The following is an 18566-nucleotide window of genomic DNA, read 5'->3' as shown; positions in this document are numbered from 1 at the left end:
ATGAGAGTTATCACATTACTCCAAATTACCTGATAATCATCTGTTAGATTGCAGCAACAACTTAATTGTAATATTATTTAATTTTTTCTCTCTAATTACTAAGTATTAATGACCATCATGCATTTTCAAAGTAATTAACATATACCATAAGGTGTAATAGATACGTGAGTTGAAGTAATGCTAGATTTGGTACACAGTAACTACAAAGGGTTTTAAATCCTCGTGTTTGGGTATAATGTTTGTTAAGATGGGCTTCTTTAATGTGGTGTTGTCAACTCAAGGTTTTTTGGCTCATTTTTTTGTTGACAAATAGCTGTAACGACTTTGTCGGAATCGTCTCAAAGACTCTTTGTTTAAGTTGGATGTGTGTATGACAGCAAGTTTTGTTTATGACTCTGCTTGGTACCTGCGCTAATGTTGCAAGAAGCGTTGTGACTTCAAGCTTGATTTATCCTGTATCATGTCTAGGGTTGTATTTCAGGCTTTTGTTTTGCGGGCAGTGGCCTGCTTTCAGAATCACTGAGTTGAGGGACTATTTTGAACAGCTCTGTAATATGTGTCAAACTTCCTGATGGTCTTGTTGTCTTGAGTTATGACCCACCCATAATACAATTCTTTATTATCGTGAGAAGAGCATTTTGCAGCTTTCAGAACTAGTCAGTTGTGGAATTGTCTCGAATTGCTCTTTAATATGTCTCAAACTTACAATTTAAGTGTTTTGTTCTCAAATTACAGACCCACCAACTTGACAATCGCACATTTTGTAATAGTTTTGTTTTTCATCTTCAGACTTTGTAAAACTAACACATAAATTTACAACTCATATCCATCTTTGTGAGATACATATATACTACATGTTCAATCCAATATCTGTTTTCTGTCATGGAACAAATTAGGAAAAATACAAATTATTGTGTTCTTTTAAATTCATTGATGAAAATCAAGAAATCACAGAATTATTAGGTTGTTTTAATCTCATGTCTGAATTCAGACATGTTTTGAATATTGTTTTGAAACAGGAGTTCAATTATGAACATAACAATAAAAATTCCAAAACAGTTATCATTTTATTTTGTAACATGAACAAATACAACCATATTGGATAATAATTCATCTGAAAAGAGAAGAAAAAAATAGGAAATTAAAGTGCCATTGCAGTTAGAATATCATAAATTACTGTTTGTCAGAGGCGGACAATAATACACTGTGTTATGTTACTTGATGGATAAGCTATTAAACCTCATATTCCGGAGAAAGAATCAATGTATAATGTAAATCAATTTCATTAATGGATGAAGTATAAATGGAGGAGAGTGTTTATGGAGGTGTCAGAATACCACTTATAATGTTATTTCTACACCTTCCATTGTAACGCTGGCGATACTAACATGCTTCGTGGCGCTATACAAAAGAATGCTCTTTCTGGGGTCATCAAGAATTTGAACCCAATGACAGAGTCAGATTTATGTTCATTATAGCTTATATGTATGTACTACAAGATGTTTCTCCACATTGAATTTAATTTATATATTCCTTATGGAGTTAATGGTTTCGTTATTCATAAATTATGGTATACCCTAAAATCACCCGAGTTATTATAAATCCATTTTCAGATATATATACTTATAAGTCACATTATCTTGATGTGTTGTTGGCTGATCCATGGCGTTGTAACAACTTCAGGTTTCACATTTAAATATCGTTCACCCAGTCACATGTTTCTCTCACAGTTGAAGTGGTAGTTATTATTCTACTATAGACAACATCCCCGTTGGCATATACCCTCAGAGTTGATATAAATACATCTGATTTCATGTCATGTCCTCCCACACTTCCACGTCCGATATATTTATATGAAAAACATTTACAAGAAAGCTTATAGTATTAATCATTCATTCTTCAAAAATTGTAATATTTTTTTACAAGTGACTATTATATCCTGTTGGAATAAAACTAGGCTAAACTGCTCAATGTGTTGAGTGGGTGGGTGAAGTTATCCGAGTGTGGCATACAGATTTATATATCACTATTGATTTGAAATTGACATTCATACATATGGTATCCCTAATTACCAGTATATGATATATAGATATATCAGAAAGAGCGTTTCAAATATTCAAATCAAATCAAGTTGCTGGAACCTCAATATTGCGGAATGTTTACGTTTGATGACGGTTCATGTTGTTTCTGTTTTGTGTTGGTGTCAGGAGCATTTGATAGCCATTCGTTTTGTCTCTATTTTGTGGCATTCTTGTAACATATGAAATGAAGACATTTATTATTGTCTTTGTTTTGTGTTTACCTAAAACATTTTGCTATGAAGACATTTCATTTCTCCATTCTGTGTTGGTGCCTGGGGAATTTGAGATAAAAACCTCCGTTGCTGTCTCCGTTCTTTGTTGATGCCTCTAACATTTGAGATAAATATATTTATTGTTGATTCCGTTTTGGGGTTGTACTTGGAGAATTTGATATGGTAACAGTTTGTTGTTTCGACTTTTGTAACACTTAATAGGAGGATTCTTCATGCTATCTTCATTTTGTGCTAATGTCTTGGGAATGTGATATGAAGACTGTTTGTGGTATCAGAATTTCGTGGTGTTATTATGACGTTAGAAATAAAGACAACTCCTATCCCCGTTTTGGAGGGTTCCAGCAACATTTGATTGGTATACTGTTTATGTTGGCTCCATTTATACTGTTGTAGTTACATTTTAGATGAAGAAGTAGTTTCTTGTTTCCTTTTCTGATGCGTGGAGTATTTGATATGGAGACATTTCTTGTCATCTCTGTTTTGTGATTGTATATGAAGCATTTAAAATGACGACTTTTCGTGTTTTCCATTATTGTTGGTGCTCGGAGCATTTGAGACGGATACGTTTCTTGTCTCCGTTTTGTGTTCGTGCCTAGAACATTACGATGATGACATTACATGATTCTCCATTTTGTGTTGGTGTCTGGAACATTTCAGATTGAGACATTTCTTGTTGTCTCCATTTCGTGTTGCTACAGGGTACATTTGCTTGGTGACATTTGGCATTCTTATGGTCCCCCTGTAATATAATTACTTTTGATATAAAGGCAGTTTAGATCTCTATTTTTCGTTTTTGTCTGAAACATTTGATATGAAGACAAATTTCTGTCGGAGCAAGACCATACGATATGATGACAGTTGATGTTTGTTTTTCTCCAGTTTTTCGTTGTTCATGGACATTTTTATGTGATAGTTTATTTCAGTTTGTTTCAATTTTGATGTTTTTCGTCTTCTTGAAATCGGATGCAATGTCATTTAAGAGGTTGCCATTTTGTGTTGGTCGTGGTACTTTCAGTGATTGTCTTTCTATTCTTTATTTAGTAGTCTACAAGGGGTCCATTAGTGTTGCTCTCATTTATCACCGGTTTGTAACGCAGAATCTTAGAATTGTTCCAACAGTAATCACTTTACTCTCATTGAATTTGTATTCAGTACATGTCATTAAGTTCCGATGTCGAATGTGATGAACGTTTCACCTTTTGGGTCTTTAAAATGACATGGATATTCATTATTTCGTTCTCCAAAATCTCCATCGATACACATTTAACTTGTAAGCCTAGTACATGTAGTTATTTTAGAAATATCACAAGTGTAAAAGGCGAGGATTTTAAGATGCATTTTAATGTTGTTATGAAACATGGATATTTTATCGATTACATCTTTGTAATATGGCGCTCTGATCAAAATGTCCAATGGGTTTTCTCATGCCTGGTAACATGTGTTTTCTTCCGATACAATGTAATGTATTTTATATCATTTCAAATTTCGATAACATGCTCTCAAGGGTATTTACTGGCAGTATTCTCAATAAAGCTGGAGGTTTTCGAGGGGTCGATTTTGTGACAAATAATAAGTTGTATTGAACTAGTTCCATTATCAATATGTGAGACCTACTACTACCATTGTGTGGGAATTTGCTTAAATTTATTTTTTGTGTTAAAAGAATTAAGTAGAGAACATTGTAAGTTACAATACAATGGTAATACATGCATAGAATTGCTCTTTTTCGTTTTAGGGTTATTGCTACCGAATTGAGACGTTTATCTCGATATAGTGTATTTTTATCAAGATTTCCAGACGTGGCCAGCGTTAGGTTTTACACTGTGATATTCTGATTAGCTGCTATGATTGGTTGATAACTAGGCTGAAATTACATTTCCATTATAGATTTTACTGTTCCGTAAACTATGTGTTATATGTCATTAAAATGGTTATTTTAACCCAATTTTCTCCTTCTTGTTAAATGTTGTCGTCATTATTTGCACTTTTCACGTTTCCAAATAAGTACACAAATATAGTGACTTGATTGACTCACTCCCGTGGAAGCATTTGAAGGTGTTATGTTTAAGGTTGTTTTGGGTCAGCAGTAGTTGTATAGCATGGTACTACGGATAGCGTGTGACTGGGGTGGGTGGTCTGGAATAAGTTGGCTGAAAATGTCTATGTTAATTTGTGATTGCACAAAACCGTATTCTTGTGCATGTAGGACTATACCAGCCTACCATGATCCTTTTAAAGCAAATCATGTCAAGCGTGGCTGACAAATTTTGAGCTCGATATGAATTTCATTGTCGTCAAACCTATACACTGATGGTGTTGTTCGAGTCACTAAAATTGCTTTCTTCCATATATCCTGTCCCACTGACTCACACATACAATTTACAACTGCGTTTCTCTATGTGAAGTTTCAGACGATTTAAAATTAAATAAATGAGCAATTATTTCCCCCTTGGTGCACCTGTCAGATCTGTGTATTTAAAAAAAGATTTTATTTTAAAAGGTGGGAACTCATGCTGAAATCTTCTCGATTTAGAAGTAATCACTTAGGCTTACTTTTACTTTATGTGACATTAAATTAGAAATTATTTGCTGTGGAAGTTTTAAAAACTATTAAGAATCAAATTTCATTTCAGTAAATAAAGTTTAAATTACCACGTTTGGAGTTGTTAATTTTAGAAAGGAGCATGTTACGTACACATTTATATTGAAAATTGGAAGAACGTGCATATGAAATGAAACATAAGATGCTTATCTATTAATGATATGACGGTGTTTTTTCCGAGAGCTTAATTTTTCACCATCAGTGTTACCATCTGAAAATGTGGCATTAGGTCTGTCTCAAGACGTTCTCTTAAAAGATATTAAGATGCCGAAAAAGTGCTAGTATGCTTCTGAAGATAAAATTGCTTCTTTTGAGTTGTTTTAATTCTTTGAGTCGTTATATTCCGTTCAGAAAACTTTGCCAGTATTCCAGTGAAATAATGTATTGTGATGGGAATAGCAGGCCTGAGGTTCGCAAGACTTGCTGATATATTAGCTTGACCTTTATGTGTACTTATCGTGATGTGACCATTAATCTTATCCGATTTGATGGCGTTATCACAATAGATACTGTAGCGATAAAAGACAGATCAGGAATTCACGAGCCAGGGTCTATACCAGCTTGATGATGTCTAGGAAAGCATACCATATTTATTGCTGCTGAAACAATATATTTTCATCATCTCCACAATAATTGCATTCGTCGGCATCATCACCATCATCACCATCTCAATCATCATCATCATCATCATCATCATTATCATCATCATCATCATCGTTGGAATATTGTCTACTATAACTGGTGTCAGTTCTCACATTGTTTTGTCTTATTAATACGATCATAAATTACTGGAGAATTATTAACAATTAGTACGATATTATGGAATGGATGTAATAAGCATTTTAATCGTAATCTTATAGTTCGTTTAAGACTGATATTGATTGACATTTTTTCACAAATGAGTTCATGCATATGTTATGTATCTGTAAATGGAATTTTACTTCCTTTTTTGTCAACTGTGTCGTCTTTAATGATTCACGTTCAGTATATGCATATATATCTTGTTATGTTCATACATACTTTTTGATACATTCTTAATAACCTTATCTGAAGAAAAACACTAATGCATTTAAAGAAAGAATAATTAGACCGTATGTATTTTTAATGTGAATTCAGATCTTAATATTGAATGATTATACTGAAATATTTCAATTTTGGAAAAAAATATTGTCATTTTCTCTTGAAGGTGATAAAAATTGTCTCTTTTCTACTTGGCCTACCACATTTGAGTTCACCATCACTGTCGCGTCCATATACCACGTAGTACTTATTTTTTTGGTACTGTTGTATGAAATACATTGTATAACGTACTCGACCTAGCTTTACAACAACTATCCCATGCAGTCATGCTGTCTATAAACGCCCCTATAACCAGGTACAATGTGTAAATGGTCCATCGATGATAATGTGCAATTACCACTTCATAAGCTATTACCGTTATGATTAAATTAATATTGCCATAACCTAATAACATCCTTTGTAAGCAGAATGCATCCATGTAATTACTATTTACAAAGAAGAATACTGTTGTAATGTCTCTCACTTGCTGCCTTTGTCGATGCAGTTGTGCTACTTGTTAAACTGGCTATCAAACGTTACTCACGCACTCTGCTCGGTTAGTTCATAAATACGGTGTATATACTCGCAGCCTCACCTCAGTGATCACATAAACACGACCCTGTGGTTAGTGTTATATTCAACTTTCACTTAATATTCTTGTCATGCCCACCCATTTTATGGGCTATGTTTTCATGCTTACCTGGCATCCAACTATTTTAATGGGAATCAAGCACGTTTGAGATTGTAAAAAATTGAAAATTCTACATAACACCATTCAAATGGAACTGTCCTGTGATTTTATCGCTTTCTAATTAACAACGTTTAGTGTCTTGTGGAAGAAATTACGATCACCAGTGAAAATACATGAATATTTATGTTATTCTGTATCAACAGTTTATGTCAAGTTATATAAATTCTGGATCCTTTGATAAGATCTTAAATTGTTGGTTCATTTTCAAATTTTCAATGAAATTATTTTTTTATCCAAAAAATTACTTTGAATTCCAATTTCACACTATTTGGAGGGGTCACCTGGCACATCAGAGACTTGTTAAATAATGAGATATTTATATAATTTTGCCTGTGACAAAATTGATAGAATGTTGGTCGTGTGTGAGGGCCCTGTACAGGTGAAGTGTATTTCACCATCTAATTGACATATCTGGTTCATTTAATTCGTTTTAATATTGAAAAATACGTTACCATAAATTACAATTGCTAACAGCTTTTGGACAATGCAACACAAGATGCCACGAACACATCGCATCTATTTCTCACCTTGTAAACAAGCACGTCGAATTAAAACAGCTGTCCCTCACACCTGACTAAAATGATGTGACTTTGAAGAGAATGGGGAATTGAAAACATGACTAAATCAAATTCATATATATTAGATACATTGATTCTGTTTTGAATGCAGCCAAGCAAACAGGACCAAGAAGATGTGTTTGGAGATGTATGCTACATAAATCTGACTCCTTTCGCCCTGGATAATCAGTCAAGCGAGCATACCCCATACATCAAGCAATGCTACAATAACCGGTTTTAAGTGGAAGCTGAAATAATATTACTTTACGATTCTGTACATCATCTGTGTTGAAGAAGGACATTTGTATAATGACCAGGGAGAGACGTATTCAATATATTTAACTCCATTAAGAAAAGGTATTGATGATTATGATATTTTAGACGCCTTTTGTGTACACCCCGTCTCATGCTTACCTTGCGTAATTCTTTAGCTACTTGGACAAATATATTTTTGTTTTGCATGCCTTATATAACATCAATGCTTTTAATTGACATATGAAGACATAACCACCAGCTAACACACAACGATAAGATGTTTTGTTTACTTTTTAGTTCATTGGTTTACCTCCTATATATAATTGCGTTAGTTTTGATTTATTATTAATACGTGCCAAACAGATATTTGATTTATTTTGATATTGATTGAACATTACTGCAAATGAGGTATTGCTGTTATGTTGTTTTGGATTTAATTATGACGAGCTTTTGGTTTGCTTTTTGGCATTAACAATGTATTTTAGTCTCCTCCTTGTGTTTGAACATAGTTTAGACCAGTTTGGATTGATATCATTTTGGCCCCTAGTGTCACTGATGAGTCCTAGAAGGACGAAACAGCTGTATGGTGCAGTGTAATTAATTTTTGGCGTACTGTATTGATTATTAGATTTAAAAGGACCAATCACCTTTGTTGTGTGTGTTACGTGCATCTTACAGCAATATGCAGTATCCGATTTATAACTACATATTGCAAACAATTGCAAGTACTACAAGTTGGTGTAGGTATGATGAAAACGTTTGGTGTAAGATTCTGTCAGTGTCAGTATGATATAAAGTTTAGTGTAAATTTCTACCCTTGCTAGTGTCGGTAATGAAGATTTTTTTTTGTGCAGGATTGAGCAAGTGACTTTGTCTATAACGAAGTTACTGTTGGTGTAATATGTAGCCATTGTCAGTTGGGTTAATTTGCGTTGGTGCAGGTTTCTGCCAGTGTAAGTGTGGGTTGTAATGTATCATTTGAGGTAAGATTGAGTTAGCGTCATTTTTGTTTATGAATTAAAGGTATAGGTACAAGTCTGTTACATTGTATGGACAATTACGCCGTTTTGGGCGGCTCATGCTGTTGGTAATAAGGTACTTTAAGTTTAAATTGTTGTCATTGTCGGTAATGATTAAAGTGTTAGTTTTAAGATTAAGTCATTACCAGTGTCAGTGATTATTTGACGTTTGACGTAATATGTAGTTGTTTTCACTTTTTGTAAGGGGTAAAGCGTGCAGTATAAATGATTCAGTTCCGATTGTATACATCATCGTACATTATAAAAGGCTACGCTAAAGCCGGTTCTTTTCGAGTGGATCATATTTTCGCTAACTTGCATGGCATATATGTAATTGCAAACATTGCGCGTATGATTGTTTAAAATATATTGTATGTTTTAAAATAGAGGAACTAGAATAAAGTGATCAGTTCACAGGTAGGTTAAGGTATTAGTGAACAGTTCAATGGTGTATACTGTTAGTCGTTGTTTTTTGTCTCGCCGCAACGAATGAGCGAAAGTGAGGCAAATGTGTTGCTGATTCGGCGACGATGGCGTCGTCAAACATCCACATTTAGCTCCAACGTTACATTTTCATTGTAATGCTTCTTTCTATAAAATATCTTATAAGTGCTAGGGTAGCTAAAGACCAATATTACATGGTCCACTGGGTATGTTGAGGCTGATTTGTTACTTCCGTTCTGTTTATTATGGTTTTAAAAAGTGCTAGAGAAAATAAACTTAAACCTAAATCTAAATGCATTTGGAATTTGTCTTTCAGAATTAAAGATAAAATAAATTTTGGCAAAGGAATACAATTTATAATAAGGTGGATGTTTTTGTGATCGTGACGTCAAACGTTTGCATTTAACTGTAACATTCATAATCCGTGTTTAGGTTTTTTCCTCTGAAAACAGAGGCAAATGCATGCGACGAAGAATTTCATTTTAGATTACTACAAACAATCACAAATCGAATAATTTATCATGATGCTGTCAAATGTCTTTCTCAAATGTGTGAATTGACTGACACAGCGAAAACGGCAAGATTTATATGTATCAATCCGTAAAATGCTTATTTTTACTGAACATCGATATATATATTTGAAAGTCGACATCAGGGGCATAACCTGTGAAAAATATGATGGCAACTGTTGCGACCAAATTGGGAAAACTTATTCAGATCTTTAAACAAAAAGGATAACAAAAATACGCTTGTTGTTTCACATGTTTTGAATGTTTCCTGATGGTACTAAAGAATTGTTCATTGTGGCAAGCATTTTTACACTTTGGCCTCTTCAATGATTGGTGTTGCATAAGTCAGTCATAAGTGATGTTTTAAATATTACCATTATATATATCAAACTAGATTTTGGAAACTGGAGAATTTACTATTTTTGTTTACCATTGAAACACTTGTAGCTGTCTGAGGAACTGTTTCTGATGCAGTCTGGTGTCGTGGGAAGGATATTAACGTCCCTGTTTCACTCGTTTGTCCATCAGTTCTCACCAACACCCTCACATTTCGTACGTGATGACTTAGTTGCTCCACCTGTTAGCCGATGTACGCAATACACACGGTAGGCTTATGTCGGACCTAACGATGAATCCTGTCAAATCATACTGCAACTATTTCAAATGTAAATAAGAGGTAGACCATGCCCATTGAAAAGACTTACTGGTTATCCAATGTACTTATTTTGAAACGCAGAATTTGTTTTGAACGTTTGAAAACTTCGAACTGGCTGATGTACCAATGCATTCCTTGTTGTGGAATTCAAACTCTCATTCACATGTTATTGGCACATACAGAGCCAGCGACGTCGACTTTATTACCATTATGGCTTTACCTTTTATATGCAGATGCTATCCCCATTATGTGGAACATTCTCTGATAGTAAATATTTTTTCCGTGCTTTAGCATGTTTGGTTAATTCATTTAATGTTTATTGGTGATATTATACTTCCTTGTATATTAGTTTTACTAATGATTGGCGACGTTTCTCCTCGATTGTTTTATAATCGGTTGTAGTGTTTGCACCAGTCATTGTTATCCATAACAATTGTGTTATGATTGGCGTGGTTATGGTAATAGAAGTCTAAATGTTTAAACTTTTATCACAATAATTGTACTTGTCTATCAAGCATTTCTTTGATTCTTTTCATCGAAAACACACACGTAAGATTGTATAAATGAGCGGGAATTTACGTTAGAACAACATATTCATTATACTGTGATATATGCTATGTTGGGGTTGTGTAATACATAATTGTTGTGACAATTATCACTATCTAATATACCTGGTTTATCTCATTCCTCCCTTTGGTGTCCCTGATCAAACTGTTTATGCGTTACTGTGTCATCAGTAATATTAACACACACTCCTTTTGGAGTTGAAGTGTATGAACGTCGGTACAGACGGCTGAGAATTGGGATGTTAAGACGGTACAAAGGGACTAGTGTTACACTCGGCAGCCGGAGTGATTACATACCCCCTAATGTTAGTGTAAAAAAGTTTTATTTGAATTAGCCTGATTTTCTATATATATGTCTGCTTTATGTCAAATCTCTGCGTTGAGAATGAGGTTTGTTTTTTCTGGGAGTAAAGACATTAGATTTTTGGTGAGAAACTTACAAAACTGTTTCCAAATAACAGTTCATAATATTTTGCGACATCAGTCTATCAGCATCTTTGAGCATTGTTTAGTCTACAAAGACGGTTCTTCCCGTAATATAAAGAACCAACCGAAACGGCAAGTAAATATTGTGACGTGGGTTTGGAGCGTGGAGTGGGACCACTTTGTTGTTAGCTATAACAGTGATATGACAAACATACTTGTGGTCTCAAGTAGGTTCAAGTGCCCCTCAGCGCCCAGGAGCGTCCACACTTGCTTTGAGACCCTTCCATCAAGTAAAGCGATTTGGAAGCATCTTAGCACAGATGTTCCTACAAAAAATGGTATTATTTCATAGGTTATTTTTGATAGCAATCTCATCATAAACCTGTTTCCAATCTGAGACATTTCGTCAGGTGTTATGCACCAGACAGGACGACAAATTGGCACCGAAGTGCCTTACATGCAAAGTTTACAAAGTAATTGTACATTCGTGTTTCCTACCATATAAACAGATACAAGTGGAGGTACCATAACTATATACATAAGTACATGAAGATGGATGGAAAATCATCCCATCTGTTTTAAATGTATCCAAGAAATGATATAAATCGTGTTCTTTGCGTATACAATAATATTATATTACAGATTATTTTCTATGTCATGTTTTGCTATGTACATGTATATACATTATGTTTATCCAAAGTAATTTTTAAGAGAAACATGTTTACCGTTTATGACCAGTTCACCCAGCAGTCAAGGCTAAACGTTGATTGTTGAAACATTTGTATGTGTATGATTTGTGTATAAATAGTCATTGTATGTAATACGTGTGTTTGTTAATAATTAAGTTGTTCTGTTTGCTTCATCGTAGAAAAAAACACAATATTTCTTCAATAAGTACTGTTTATTTCCGCTGATATTAAAATCTATTGAAAATGATGATAATATGATAAACTGATTTTCAGTTTCCAAATGTCTGCAATCAATTTATCTATTGATGATAGGAGCTCAGCACTGATCCCTGCCCTATTCGTTTTCATTCATCTCACCCTTTCAAAATGCAGCATTTATAGCTTCGTATATCACTAATGAGAGTTTAATATTCGAAATATGCATGCCTGGTGTGCAAAATTTGATATTATATGTTTAATCAAACAGTAAACAGGAGTTAAATCTTAATTACTTAATCTCCTCAGTATGCTTCTTTGGTGCAATCTTACAAATTATCTGACCGGCTGACGGTCTAAATATTTAAACTCCGTGTTTTTAGGCGTGACAGGTGTAATGCACTTTTGTTATATCAGGATGTGTTGTGAGAACCTGTATATATTTTAGACTTACCTAAATATATGCATACATGATTTTATTATTAGTATGATTAATATCGTTTTGTGTTTGGTACACATTATTCCATGATCATTCTCTTGCTAAATATAGCTATTATCATTACAGGTAGTGAGCGTGAGTTGTCGCAAGGCAGGCGCCCACGGTAAGATTCGCATGGTAGAAGGCATTCCCATAAAGTAACTGTGACGTCACCCGTAGACCACACGGAAGTACCAATGGACAAGGACGACAACTCTGATTCAACATAGCTAACTATTGATGATGTAGATACATCATCATACTCCTGTTTTACAATCTTGCTTGTGGATACACAACCTCTGATACGATTCAGACTTGATTCGATACCGTGTTCAAGCTTATTTTCAAATCCTCTTGTACTTTGTTGTCCATGTGTTTAAAAAGAAAGTCAATATTTCGTTAATTTCCTTTGGATATGTACTGATTTAAACAAATCTATCGACATAATAGATGTTTTTGCACGAGTTATTATCACAGATGTCGCTTTCAGTTTTTGACGACGTCAGAAATAATTACAGATGGTAGCAATTAACACACAAAAAATATGTTCGTTTAGAAAGGGTTGCTGCGATCTTTAGTAAGATTCTCTTAAGAAAGAGGTTCGACCTAGAAACGTGCAGATTGTACTCGACACGTGGTCGAAATTACTTACGTTTTGACGTTATTGACGGCAAATCTTAGGTTGATCTAGTATGCCTATTTATCTCTCCGTTTTTGACAGTTAAGGTCTCTGTCATGGTATTAATACAGCGGGAAACGTTAAATCGCTTTTGATTAACTTTTGGAAAAAATGTGAAAAAAGTCTTCAGGGAAAGCAACAGTTGTGATGACCAATCAACGTTTACGTTTTATAACAAAAGACTATGTCGAGAGGGTTTAAGAACTACACGATATTATCTTTAATGAAATTTAGATCATCGTAGTTTTCAAAGAAAATCTCACTAACACTATGCTAACAAGTTACTGATAGAGTTTTAGTGGTATTAGCCATTCTTCCAGAGGGAAAGATTTGATGTTGGTCCGCAAGATTAAGATCTGGGTAGGCCATTTCAGTAGGGCTGTTGACAAGCAAAATATGGGGCTGGTGTTTGAGGCCGACGGTGTACACCGTTATCTTCACCAGCTCTTGCAGAGATTTAATGCATTTTCCAAAAGTTAATAATATTCCTTATCAGTAGAGTTGATAGCTATCTATAGTTTTTGATCCAAAAGAACCTCTTTGGTTTTGGCATTTCCCAAGAAAATATTTTATCAGATGTAATAGCCATCTAAATTTATGGTTTGATATCAGTGGATCTCCAGTTTGCTATCAACAACTACCCTACTGTGAACAGATGCAGGGTGAAGTGCAGTTAACATGATGCACCGTGGCTAATTTCAATACCCCCACAATGGGTGCCTTTAGTTCTGACATTCCCCTGGTCTGAGGGTCGTAGAAATGGTAAATAGGGCGTTCCGCTGGAGTCTTATCACTAGGGAGTTTTAAGACAACAACAGGTTTACCAAGATCCAGTACAGATCGGCGTGATATGGGTCTTTTTGGAGGGATTGGAAACAATGAAGTATCTGGGGTTTGCTGATTAGAATCCGGATTGGCCTGAGTGATATGACCAACTGACCCAGATTTAACATCACATATAATGGTCAGCAAACTTGTATTTGTCTTTGAATTGCTAATGTATATATAAATATATCAACAGTGGTAGAAACTTCGATAGTATCCTTATTATGTCATTAGAACAAATGTATAACTTTTGATATTTATATTTTTCTTCTCACCCACATTGCTTGTAGGTTTAGTAAAGATTCATTTTTATTATTGATAAATAACATACTGTTTTGATTTTTGTTTTTTTTACTCATATTTGGTATCTTATCGTAACACGACACTGATATCAATCTTGTGATGCGTTTCCGGGACATCAGTTTCATTATGAGAGCTGTCATTTGCATTATCAAGTGAAATAGTAAGGCCTATAACATGGATTTGTTTTTCTTAGATTAGTCTATTTTTCTCTGAGGCGCTATTCATATGATTTACACTGTTTTGTCACGCACCTTAAATAAATACACATATGAATATAAATATTATTGCGTTCGGTATTACATAACAATCAGCACAATAGCAAAATAGTTAATTGTTTTTCATTACAAAATTTACCCGTAATGAAAAACAATTAACTATTTTGCTATTATGCTGATTGTTATGTAATATCACGAATTTCGTATTGTCGTTAAATCTATTTTCTTTGTTTGAGGTCTACATGTTAATTGATGCGGTCCTCTTGTTTAAGTTATGTGCATAGAGATTGTGGGAATAGTTCGGGGAATCTTGAGACTATCCCATTTTGTATTCGTCATAAAGCAATTGTAATTGTCAAGAGGGGAAGGACTTGCGTCATTCGGACTGATTTGACAATTACAGTATCATGTTATGTTCTTGTTTTTGATGATCTTATTATGTATCCTTTAATATCTTACGGTACAGTATTGCGGTATTGGTCCAATATCAACGACAAACCTGCGTTTGAGACGAAAGAATCTGTGACCGATGTATTTTTGTTTTCTTTTAAATACAAATTATTAATAATTTCACCTGTATTGCTATTTAAATTCCATTCTGTGTTAAATGCATTTTATCCATAGACTTTGAGCTTCGATTTGTTCAGAGTAACGTTTTTATTACTGTAAATTACTCTATTTTCGCAAATGACCAATTTTCGCGTTTATCCGCAACAAGCAACATGTACATATTTCGCCAATATTACTTCCAGAGACAATACTATCGGAATTAAAATTGCATCTATTTAATTCAAAAAATCGAGTTTGGCAATTTTAATCAACAAACATAGTAGGTGAAATAAAGCTAACGCAAATAAAGAGCGGTTTACAGTATAACTTTACTTCATTTTAGTATAAACTAATTTGATATTGACATTTCAGTATACTGCAGTAGTAATATTTATTGCATCCTCGATATCCAGGGGTTACGCTCACTTTCGCTCTCTACACCCCTGGAATATGTCATAGCAAAATTGAACCCTCGGTGTGCGCCACCTTGTTGATGAGACAAGAAGACTAGTTCAACCCTTTGATGTTCATTAAAAGAATATCGCGGTCACATAACGGTAAAACTTGACAGGCTTTGAAGTCGGGCGTCTCTCTTTTGTAATCCTCAAAGGACAGGTATCACCCTAGCGATTGGTCAGGTTTTTTTCCTTAGACCAATCAAACAGCTGTCTTCGTTCCTTCAATTTTGCTATGACATATTCCAGGGGTGTAGAGAGCGAAAGTGAGCGTAACTAAGGGATATTGAGGATGTAGTTATTGATACATGTGGCCCTCCTTGCTTTCATGCTATCTTAATGGTATTGATGATATCTCTGTTTTGATATACAAACGGACATGCATTTTTTTATTTAATTTTTAATCGTCTTTCATCAACTAAAATCTTAAATGTATTCAGTAATTGTCGCTTTTGGTTATTATTAATGACATGAAGAAGAGTGGGGGCGCTTAATTTTATGGTGACAAGTGTGAACACTGCGTTGACGTGTTGCAGTGTTAGAAGGAAAGGTCATAAAACGTAACAGACTGGAAAAAAATCGCTGATTTTTTTTTTTGTAAAGTGCAGCAACGTTTCTTTTTTTAATGTTAAGTATTTTTTATAGACTCGACATTGATTTACGACTTTGAGTTGTATTTTATGCAGTTGATCTGCGACAGTTAAGGCGTGTGATATAGTTAGACAACTGTGGACAGCTGGCTGGCCCGGTATAGCAATATTTACTGTTGAATATTCCTTATATACTAATCTTTATTTTCACAACGTTATGAGACTCCGTCCATATATTTGTAATAAACACCATTTCGCAGCAGTCTATATTGTTTGTGATTTATACATGGTACTGCATCTCCCATTTCAGTCGGACNCCTTACTAGAACCCTTGTTTAGAGTATATTTAAAAAAGAAGAATTGGAAAAAATATATAAAATGTCCAGGTGTATGTTTTTTTTATATAAGTTAATTTGGGATTATTAGCATACCAAACAAAACCAGGAACTTTCGACAAATGTATTACACACACGTGTTAGTATAAATAGCTGATATGGATAATCACTGATATTCATAGTTCGATAACTGATCGGCAGAAATAGATAAACTGTACCGTGGTGGTTGAATATCATAACGCTGCAATGTATGTGTTAAGGTGCATTTACACCCGAGTACCCCTTACCCTGTAGACACCTTACATTTTTAACCGTTCATTTTCGTCCGTGTTGTCCTCCTGGGCGCCGGCCCTGCCAGATCGTGTCCTGTAAGCACTGCCAAGGAAATAGAAAAGAAAAAAATATAGATTAAGAAGTCAGTGAGATGTAGAAAATGTTTGTCCGCTACGCTGGGCCTCGTCGCTTTTTCTTGCTACTTGGCTGATCTCATGCCGTTTTTACTATTACCATGATTGATATGGAGATTAATTCTGCCATATGCACGCGTCCATCTGAAGTTGAACATTTTGTTGGGCTGTAATAAGTGGTATCGCGTGCCGGTGTTCATATATTGCTCACATTCAATGTATGATTTTTGCTCTCTTTTTGCTGCCGCTTTTGTTATTTTGGAGTTGATTTGGTTATCAGAATTGTCACTCTTTCAGTTTTTGATGGAACAAAAATATAAAAGATTTGTCATTTCAGGCAAAATGTCAAAAAGAAGAAATATCAGGAAATTAAACGAAACCAATACAGGATATAGCCCATTTAGAAAATCTATTGTGTTTACATCGGGCGGTAATAAGTGGAAGGGCATGGTAACCGACACACTGGATGATGAGGTTCGACTCGATACTGCAATGGCAGAGGTCATATCACTCATTAGTAAAGAAAACAATTATAGATGAATCGGACTCGAAGTTGGAACCTCAATTTATTACTGCAAGATACATATCTGTGTTGATGTTACTACTTTCATTGTTTTTAGGAAACGGCAACTGCGATAGTCGGAAAACGTTTTTGTGTACTTCTAGCATGTCGATATTTGTATTTTCACAAATGATTTAAGGATTTGGCCTTAGAATTTTTGGAATTTTATTGGTAATTGATTTTTTAACATGACTAATGTTCTTAATGAATTCAAAATTCAAGACGACCAAATAAACGAAAATAATATATGTTCTCATGACCTTGATACCCTGAAGCGTCAGTGTTTTCAAAGGAAAAAAACACAACTAATATACAAATAATTTAATTTTGGACAAAGATAAATTGCAATGTCCTAAATAACTATAATGAAACAGTTTCACTTAAAACCATAACTCTGTTTGGATTCGTAGATAAGATTTATTTCCCTCAAGACTTTTTCATCTTGAGGGCTATACACATTCCGAACTACCAATTTAGATCCTATATTGCTTATAAACGTTCATTGCGGGACATTGTGACTTTGGGAGTCAAAACGTTACAACTTACAGATGTAATCTAATCTGCTTGTCTAAAGTAATTCATTTAAATGCAGTGAAATTTTTGTTATATATTTTGACGTTGTGATATCGGGTAGCATGTTTTATATCAACCTTATCTCGCCTTATCTCACTGATGATTTTGGCCGACACAAATTTTGATAACCTCTACTCTCCCTACATATGGCGGACTGGCTGTGTCGTACTACCCGCTCTGTCCCGCACTGTGGCCAGGCCCTGCGGAAAGTGCGCTGGAATCATAAAACATATTTTATTTTCTTTATCAGGATTGAATTTCTATCGTTGCTTGTTCACTAAGTCACTGTTGCCTCCATTGCGAGCGACAACCCACTAGGGATAGAAAGATCGAGATAAAGCTTATCTGTTCTGTTTATCAGATGCAATATTTCTGTAGACAATTTGTCGTCGCCCAAGTCTTGGTGTATACCAAGTTCCAACATTCACGTAGTTTCCAAACTTTTTTTGGTCCCTTGGTTATAACTTAGTGTTTTTTTTTATTTTGTAATGCTAATGTGTCTATGCCATTTTTTTTACTCCCACTGAAACAATTAACTTTTGTGACTGTATCAA

The 18566-nt window shown here is 34.5% G+C and overlaps 1 protein-coding gene across 1 annotated transcript in view; it reads left to right on the top strand.

The window, feature by feature from the left end:
• LOC110445923 (synaptotagmin-10-like) overlaps positions 1 to 15700 on the top strand; it is a 34077-nt gene extending 18377 nt beyond the window's left edge. Inside the window, exon 9 of the mRNA XM_021490796.1 lies at positions 12607 to 15700. Within this exon, the coding sequence (XP_021346471.1) occupies positions 12607 to 12681 (75 nt within the window). The 3' untranslated portion in view covers positions 12682 to 15700. The remainder of the gene's footprint in view (positions 1 to 12606) is intronic.
• The last annotated feature ends 2866 nt before the right edge of the window (positions 15701 to 18566 follow it).

Source organism: Mizuhopecten yessoensis, unplaced genomic scaffold (genome assembly GCF_002113885.1).
Source record: "Mizuhopecten yessoensis strain PY_sf001 unplaced genomic scaffold, ASM211388v2 scaffold2417, whole genome shotgun sequence".
In the NCBI taxonomy this organism is placed as follows: Eukaryota; Metazoa; Mollusca; class Bivalvia; order Pectinida; family Pectinidae; genus Mizuhopecten; species Mizuhopecten yessoensis.
This window is presented reverse-complemented; position numbering and strand designations above follow the sequence as displayed.